The sequence below is a fragment of the Erinaceus europaeus genome, chromosome 5, assembly GCF_950295315.1.
Source record: "Erinaceus europaeus chromosome 5, mEriEur2.1, whole genome shotgun sequence".
NCBI classification, from domain to species: Eukaryota; Metazoa; Chordata; class Mammalia; order Eulipotyphla; family Erinaceidae; genus Erinaceus; species Erinaceus europaeus.
Window position 1 is genome coordinate 64,624,085 of NC_080166.1, and position 9,469 is coordinate 64,633,553.

The window sequence follows — 9,469 nt, forward strand, 5'->3', positions numbered from 1 at the left end:
GATAGGACAGACAGAAATGGAGACAGGAGGGGAAGACAGAGAGGGGGAGAGAAAGATAGACCCCTAAAGAACTGCTTCACTACCTGTGAAGCGACTCGCCTGCAGGTGGGGATCCAGGGGCTCTAACCTTGCACCACGTGCACTTAAACTGCTGAGCTACCGCCTGACTCCTGTATACTGACTACCTTTTTGTAAATATGGCAGTACCCAGAAGTAAATAGTAATCTTCCTATGCTTTTCTCATCTCCCTGGTACTCAGTGCTAGATAAGAAAATAAAGAAAAAATATATTTGATTTTCTGTTATTTTTTTAATCATACATATTTTAAATCCTAAAACAACATTTATTAGAATTAGTAGTATCAAATTTAAATAAAACTAAGTTATCAGGACCCGGGAGATAACATAGTGGTTATGCATCAAAGACTTTTATGCCTGACGTTCCAAGATGACAGGTTATCTCTGGTAACATCAAAAGCAGAGTGGGGAAGGATGGTTTGAAAAAAAAAAAGAAAGTGAAAAAGAAGAAGGAAGAATGGAGAAAGAAAGAAATTAAAGGGAAAAGGAAAGAACACCATAACACAAATAATTTTTTTCTTAACTCTTTAGGATTTTATTTCATTCCCAGGACCAGATACTGAGTACTATAGACTGCAAGGCTTTTGTATCCAACCACTATTTCATCATCAAAGGTTGTATTTTTAATATTCCATAATGATCTTTAAGGTTTGCTGATTACTTCGTCAAGTCAATAATTCACCTGCTCTATTTTATTTTTGTGCACTTTTCCAACAAGCAAGTTTGTTGTCTTTCCCCTGAAGAATTATATTCCACTTCTCCAAGATGGTTGCCTCTTCCAGAAGGGCTTTTTCTTCCTCTTGAAGAGCACTGTTTTCTTCTCTCAGAGCTTTGTTCGCCTTACGAAGGGCCTGCTCCTCCTTCCACAGTGCCTGCTCCTCCATCTCTAGTGCTATTCCTTCTTTCATCAGGGCACATCCCTTCATCATTATTGCCCTTTCCTGGTGATGTAGGGCTTTGATTTCCTCATGAAGAGACTTTATTTTCTCTTTGAGAGCTTTCATTTCATTCTGGGAGGCTTTCTCCTGTTCCCTGAAAGCCCTGATCTGAGCTATAAGGGATCTGTTCTGTTGCCAGGAAGACTTATTTTCTTTGTTCAATGCATTGGGTTTCCCCCCAGATTTTGTTTGGCTTTCTAAAATAAGACTTTTGCACTTCCATAGCACCTGGGTTTGCTGTCTCAGGGACTGATTCCCCTCCCGGATTAACTGGTTGTCCATCCGGAAGGTTTTGTTTTCTTGTCGAAGAGCTTTGTTTTCTCTCCAAAGGGACTTGTTTTCTTTTCTGAGAGCATTGTTCTCATCCCTAGAAACCTTATTGTCTCTCTGAAGATTTTTTCTCGTCTTATTAGATTCATGTTTGATTTTATTTTGATCTTGGGTGCAAGAGAAAAAAGAAGAAAACAAGCACGCCATCTTTCCTTTATTTATCCTCTTAGATTCGGAGACAACCATTGTTTTATATATCCTTACATTTCTAATCAGTGTTTCATGTAAGTAATGTATATATACTTCAACTCCGCTGACTTTAACTGAAGATGAACTGATGGTACTTTCCAACAAAAAAGTTAGTACATTTTAAGAATGGCTTCATACAAAATTGAATTTTGTGTTGACTTGCACAAGGGTCACTATAGCAGGGAACTAAAGAAGATTTACTCAAGCCTACTGCAGAAAAGAAATGGAAAACATATGTGGTCAGTAGATAAACTACCAAGTTGATGTAACAAAATGAATAAATTCAAATCTCCAAAATGTACTTTAAAAACATTTTAAGGGCTGGGCGGTTGTGTGCCTTGTTGAACACACACGTTATAATGTACACGCCCCTGGTCCCCACCTGCAGGGAGAAAGCTTCATGAGTGGTGAGGCAAGATTTTCTCTTTCTCTCTCTCTCTTCCCCCACCTCTATTTCTGTCTCTATTCAATAAATAACAAATAAATAAAATATTTAAAACATTTTCTGATTTTGTAAAAATCAAGAGACAAGTGGCTCTGATAGAACACAAGTTACAATCCAAGATTTCAGAACTAAAACCCATGGTTTTGATCCCTAGCAACAAATAAAGCCAATAAATACAGAAACAAACAGGACATCCTAAATGAAAAAACGATGATGCTCTGATCTCTAGATTTTTCTCTTTCTCTCACAATACAAAGGAATTCTAAAACAATATAAAAACTATAAAAAATGAAAAGAAATACACTATAACTTTATATTTACTTAGGTATTTGGTAGTGTTACTATGTATTGAAACAGATATTCACACTTACATTCCTTTGGTCTCTGAATTCTTTGAGTACTGGAAAGTGACTAGGCGACATTATATGACATCTATGGTGATGTCATATAGTATTGACCCCAATTATATAATAGATTCTATAGGTAGTGTTTAGTATTTTTGTATGTATTTAAATATAATTTAAAGGTAAAGTTATATTTTCTAATTACTATTAAATGAACACGTGCTTAGTATTTGCTCTTATCTAAATTATTAAAGTTGTTTTAAAACTGAGCTTTGTTATTAGTCAAGTGAATTATAATTATGACATACTAAGAAGCGACAAATGCTGCAGACCTGCTTTACTCCTTATGAAGCGACCCCCCAGCAAGTGGGGAGTCTTGGGCTGGAATCTGGATTCTTGCACTGGTCCTTGCACTTTGCACTAGGTGTGCTTAACCAGGTGTGCTACCACCTGGCATATATATATATATATATTACTGTATGCTTTTATGGCATTTTGGTGGTGGGTGAGGAAGGTGGCACATACTTTGGGGAGATATAATAAAATAAACTCCTGAGATGACAATCTTATACTGTAGCATTTCCTTCATAAAATAATGAAAAAGTTAAAGCCAAATCAAAATTTTGACAAAAAATATTAAAACATTGCACATTATATAGACTTCATAACATTTAACTTTGCTTATAAATTTTATTAGATTCAAGGTACAAAATTGAAAGCAGGATACTATAACATGTTTAAACAAAACCACACATTCGCAAATATTTGCTAGTTTATTTACTATAGAAAATGTAGAGTAGCTTTTGCATCATATAATTCTAACAAGACTGAAGATAGTTATTTTTCTCACATATTCAAACTCTCTAACTTACTGAAAGTAATAATAAAATAATCACATAGAATGAGAGTATAAAATTGAGAACCATGCAAGTACTTATTTTTAAAATTGATGGCAATGTGATACCTATTTGATCATGTATCTATAAAGAATTAAGAATAACTGTGTGCAGAGGTTACATGGGCTCTGGTGCTAAGGACCCCTGATCAAATCAGTGGGGTTTACAGTTAACAATATTTATACACTTTTCCCATATTTGGGAGCTACTCTCTTCCCTGATCCAGCTTTCTAATCCTTTTTTCAACTATGACAACATCTCCCCAGACAATAGCCTGCATATTAGCTGTCAGACTCAGGCAAAAACGAGTGAAGTCATGGGCCCTTTGGAACATACCTATAATAGAATTATTAGCTTTTTCCAAAACAGAAACCCCAAATCATCACCTATAATATTCTTGCCTTTAGGTTCATGATTAGTCAACAATTTGTTCTGCTTTATATCTTAACTCTTTATCAGCAGCCATGTTCCAGATGCTAACATGATGCCAACTGGACTTCCCTGGGAAGATTACCCCACCAATGTGTCCTGGAGCTGGCCTCGCCAGATCCCTGTTCCAGCAGGGAAAGAGAGAGACAGGCTGGGAGTATGTATCCACCTGCCAATGTCCATGTTCAGTGGGGAAGCAATTACAGAAGCCAGACCTCCCACCTTCTGCACCCCATAATGATCCTGGGTCCATACTCTCAGAGGGATAAAGAACAGGAAAGCTTTCAAGGGAAAGGATTGGATACAAAGTTCTGGAGATGGGAATTGTGTGGAATTGTACCCCTCTTATCCTATGTCTTGTCAATATTTCCATTTTATAAATAAAAATGACAAAAATACATAAAAGAATAACTGTGTCACTTTTCAACAGCTTTTTCTTAAAGTTGTGTGTCTCTCTTTTTGCTACTGTTGCCATGATAAATAATGATTAACAAAGAGTTCTTACGGCCAAAAAACTCTGGTCATTCTGGATTGGAATGTAATTCTTGAGCTTTAAATTCTTGAAGTTGTTCACATCAGACTAATAATTAAATTGGATTTATAATTTAGTCCTTTCCTTCAATCAAACTACAGGTCTGATTAATTCAACAGAAATTTTTTTCAAATATCAGGGAGTTGATAACAATATTCCCACTAACTATTACAGAGGAAGTGGGAAAAAGGCCAATTTGTCTTGAGACCTTATTAACTTGCTTAAAAAAAAAAAAGCTGATAGTGTAGTAAAGAAGAAGGAAAGAAAGAAAACTGTAGCACAGATTATCTTGTAAGCATTAATGCAAAAATTCTAAATATAATTTATTGACTTATTTAGGATAGTGATAGAGAAATGAGGAAGAGAGAAAGAGAGAGAGAGAGAGGAGAAGGAAGTAATTGAAACACTGTTTCACCAATTAAAGCTTCTTGTAGATGAGAACCACTGGCTTGAACTAAGGTCATTGCACATTATAAACTGTACACACTATTGGGTAAACCATCACTCAGACACTACTAATAAAATTATTATCATCAATCTCATTGATGTATAAATACATGAAAGCGCATTTATTTCTACTGAGTTAATGTTCAGAGTTCAACTAAAGTACAACAAGTGGACATACAAAATAAAGTAGAATATTACATCTATGGCAAGATGGAAAAAGGAATTTTAGCAATGAGATACCACTTTACTTCTGTGAGAATGTCATAGATCAGAAAGGATAGTAATGACAAATGTTGGAGAGATTGCAGGGGTAACTATATAAACTCTCCTGCACTGCTGATGGAAGTGTAATTGTAATCCAAGTCTTATGGAGAGCAGTGTGGAGAACTCTTGGAAGGCTAGAAATGGACCTACCCTACGACTTAGCAATTCCTCTCCAAGGGGCTATCCTAAGGAATTAAACACAACCATCCAAAAAGATATAGGTATACCAATATTCATAGTAGCACAATTCATAATAACCCAAACTAGGTAGAAACCTGTGTGTCCAGCAACAGAGTGGTGGCTAAGAAAGTTGGTCTATATACACGACAGAATACTATTTAGCTATTGCCACCTCATTTTAGTTGGGTCTTGAAGAAATTGTGTTAAGTGAGATAAGACAGAAAGAGAAGGATGAGTATGGGATGATCTCACTCATGGACAGAAGCTGATAATAAGAACACAAAGGGAAGACACAAAGTAGAATTTGGACTGGGCTTGGTGTATTGCATCAAGTAAAGAACTCTGGGGTGGGGCTTTTAGCTCCTGGTGCATGATGGTGGAGGGGGACTTAGACTGCTGGGGGTGACAGTGTTTTGCAAATTTTCCACATGTATCAACAACTGTATTTACTGTAAACCGTTAATCCCTTAAAAACTATAATAATAATAATAATACATATAAAAAAGAATTTCAGCAGAATAACAAAATATCTTGATAACTCAAAATAAAAATGTTTGTAGGACTCAAAACCAAAATCAAATCCATTATACCATCAGCAGCAACTTCTTACTGTCTATAGATTAAAGAAAAAAACTTCAGCTCAATTCTGTACTACATAAAACTACAAAAACACAATAATACAATATCAATATATCTTAATAATAGGGTTTTGTCTACTATCTTTATTTCTATTCTCCATTGTTCTGAGCTTCTTAAGTCTTCAAGATAAAAAGGTAAATTCCATAAGAATTTGAAAAAGATAAAGCTGCTTGTATCTACTAATACCATTGCAAACATTACAATAATATAATACAATTAACCATAGTAAAAATGACAAAAATTAATATGCTAACAAACTCACTGATAGAACAAAAATCTAAAAGTATCTCTCCATGTATTTCACTAATAAACTATTGGCAAATGAATTTTATAATCATAGACCATTTACACTGACAACAAAATTAATGCTAGAAATAAATCTGTGAAGCCTCTACACAGGAAACTGTGAACATTACTGAGAGAAATTTGAAGGTAAATATAAAAAAAATAAAAGGCTATTTTTTATACCTGAAAGAAGGAGCATTGAAAAATTGTTAAATTTTCTCAAATTAATTTATATATTTTATGGGGTCTCTGGAAAAATCTGAGTAGCAATTTGTGTAGGCATATATGTGCAAATTGCAAAGCTGTTGCTAATATTGCTATTGAATTTCCAGAGAAAGCTGTGACAATCTTATAATTAAGATAAACTTTTTAGGAAGCTGTAATAAATCAAACTATATAGTTTAAATCAAGGATAAATAATATACCAGTTTATCTAAATAGAATGCTCAAAACCAGATACACATATTCATGGGTAATTGCTACATTGCATAAAACTGATGAATCTCACAAACAATAAAATGATATGCCAGATTTGAGTGGTGTTCTGTTATTCCTCTCTCCTAAAAATAAACGAATCTCTTAACAATTCAAGTGAGCTAAACAATAAATATCATATGATTTTCTTTAAATGATTTGTAATGTCACGTGATATTCTAGCCGGAGCAAAGATTGTGCACGTTAGAAATGAATTAGTGATCAAATGCTGATGGTATTTTAGTTCTAAGTGTGGCTTCTAAAAGTTTGTTCACGTTTTTGATTCTTCATATACTCACACTTAGATATACACTTTTGTGCATGTATAATTTATTAAAATGAAAATATTAGGACCAAATAATTTTACAGGGAAAAATATTTGCATGTGAATAAATGTATATATTTATTGGATTTCTTTTTTTTGTAGATATTTGATACATAATAGTGTTATCTTGTGATTAAAATCTGGTTTTTAAACTTTATTCTCCTATAACTCATCAACTTCTATAGTGAGCTATATCTGACCATTTTCTTATTTGAATACAATAAATAAAATATATGTAAATAACTTATAGGTTTGTCTTGTCCCAGACAAGTAGTACTTATTACCACCACCATCATCATAGACTTTATTTTAAATTTTTATTATCTTTATTTGTTTGATAGCAACAGCCAGATATAGAGAGGGAAGGAAGAGATAGTAAGGAAGAGAGACAGAAAGACATCTGTGGACCTACTTCTCCACTGGTGAAGCTTTCCCCCTACAGGTGGGGACCAGGGGCTTGAAACCGTATCCTGAAGCAGTGTAACACGTGTGCTCAACCAGGTGTGCCACCACTTGGCTCCAATTTTTTTTTTTAATTTACTAACAGTGAGAATAACTGTTTAGAATATTTTGACGATTGTATCAAATACCTTGGCGTTATTTCAGTATACTTTGTTTTAACATTTTTGCTGTTTCATTATTTTTTAATCCATCACATTAATGTTTTTGTTACTAAAAAACTACATTTCATCACTTTCCAGATAAAATGCATATTTTAAAGTGTTTTCTTTTTCACTAGAATACCACTTAATCAAATTAAATAGTACAGAAACAGGAATAACATCCATCAGGAATAACATAGTGGACCCATTTGTGGGCCTTTCTCTACAGGATCTTGTCCTCAAACTGGATTAACAATGGTGGGCACTGCTTCATTCTCCGAAAGTAAATTGGGTCAACATACCCTGCCACTCAAGGAAAATGGGTCTTGCAGTGAGTGTAGCCTGTGTATATTCCTAGTCATGATCACAGAATGCGAGCTCAGACCTACAGGATTGCAGAGATCACATAGGTTCCTTTGTGGAATATGGGCCACAGATCAAATCAATGGGGTTTACAGTTAACAATATTTATACACTTTTCCCATATTTGGGAGCTACTCTCTTCCCTGGTCCAGCTTTCTAATCCTTTTTTCAACTATGACAACATCTCCCCAGATAATAACCTGTGTCCACCAGCAGCTGTCAGACTCAGGCAAAAACGAGTGAAATCATGGGCCCTTTGGAACATACCTAAAATAGAATTATTAGCTTTTTCCAAAACAGAGACCTCAAATCATCACCTATAATATTCTTGCCTTTAGGTTCATGATTAGTCAACAATTTGTTCTGCTTCATATCTTAACTCTTTTTCAACCACCATGTTCCAGATGCTAACATGATGCCAACTGGACTTCCCTGAGAAGATGATCCCATCAATGTGTCCTGGAGCCGGCCTTCCCGATCCCTGTTCCAGTAGGGAAAGAGGAAGACAGGCTGGGAGTATGTATCCACCTGCCAATGTCCATGTTCAGTGGGGAAGCAATTACAGAAGCCAGACCTCCCACCTTCTGCACCCCATAATGATCCTGGGTCCATACTCTCAGAGGGATAAAGAACAGGAAAGCTTTCAAGGGAAAGGATTGGATACAAAGTTCTGGAGATGGGAATTATGTGGAATTGTACCCCTCTTATCCTATAGTCTTGTCAATATTTCCACTTTATAAATTAAAATTTAAAAAAGAAAATATAGAAATATCCTTCTTAATATAAATTTTTAAGATTTCACAATGGGACTTTCTACCATGTAGATAGCAACACAACACTGTTTAAGATTATTACAGATTGTAGAATATGGAAGACATAGCAAATAATCTGGCATCATTTTATGGGTTATGTAATTTATTTTTCACACTATTTTATTCAAAACTTACCACATAATTATTGCACAATAATATTTTATGAATGAGTAAAGAATGTGTTTGCAAAATCAGTATTTTAGAATTAGAATGTTTTCACATTTAATCTAGTACAATTTCTAGTCTTTTCCAGTTCTAAGACCTTCATAATTTTGAGACTAAGCTGTCTTTGCTTTAAATGTCAGACTAAATGACTCATCTAAAGTGAATTCAGACCATCTGAAGATGAAAAGCCTCCAGAATGTCAGGATCACAAGTCCAGAGACATTTGGCAAGAAGAAGGTTACATTTTAATGTCTTAAATTATTCTTAAATATTTATTCTTTTTATTAAGTTTTAAAATTTATTTCATTTTTGATGAAAGAGATACAGAGAAAGAGAGAGTGAAAGACTGTTAGAGAGAGAGAGGAAGGGAGGGAGGGAGGGAGGGAGAGAGAGAGAGAGAACGAATCATAGCACTGTTCAGTTTAGGCTTAAGGTAGTGCTAAGGACTGAACTGGGATCTCAGAGCCTCAGACATGAGGGTCTTTTACATAACTATTGTTATTTCCCCAACCCTTTAATTTTTGAAGTAAACATCTCTCTCTCTCTCTCTCTCTCTCTCTCTTTCTCTCTCATGAGCAATGCTCAGCTAATTCTGGCTTTATGGTGGTATGAGGGATTGAACCTGGGACCTTGGAGCCTCATGTAAAGAGTCTTTGCATAACTATTATGGTGTCTCCCTCACCTCTGAAATTGTTTATAAATCTGTTTCATTATGTTCACAAGTTATTTTAAT

At 34.8% G+C, this 9,469-nt stretch overlaps 1 protein-coding gene across 1 annotated transcript; it reads right to left on the reverse strand.

Moving 5' to 3' along the window:
* Positions 1 to 570: 570 nt before the first annotated feature.
* Positions 571 to 1,874, reverse strand: LOC103127040 (golgin subfamily A member 6-like protein 22). The gene has a single exon (XM_007537971.2). The coding sequence runs from the start codon at positions 1,529 to 1,531 to the stop codon at positions 770 to 772; it is 762 nt and encodes a 253-aa protein (XP_007538033.1). The 5' UTR covers positions 1,532 to 1,874; the 3' UTR covers positions 571 to 769.
* Positions 1,875 to 9,469: the final 7,595 nt, after the last annotated feature.

Bases quoted from the DNA above. Each gene is read 5' to 3' on its own strand.
- LOC103127040 (XM_007537971.2), bottom strand. From the start codon at position 1,531: ATGGTTGTCTCCGAATCTAAGAGGATAAATAAAGGAAAGATGGCGTGC.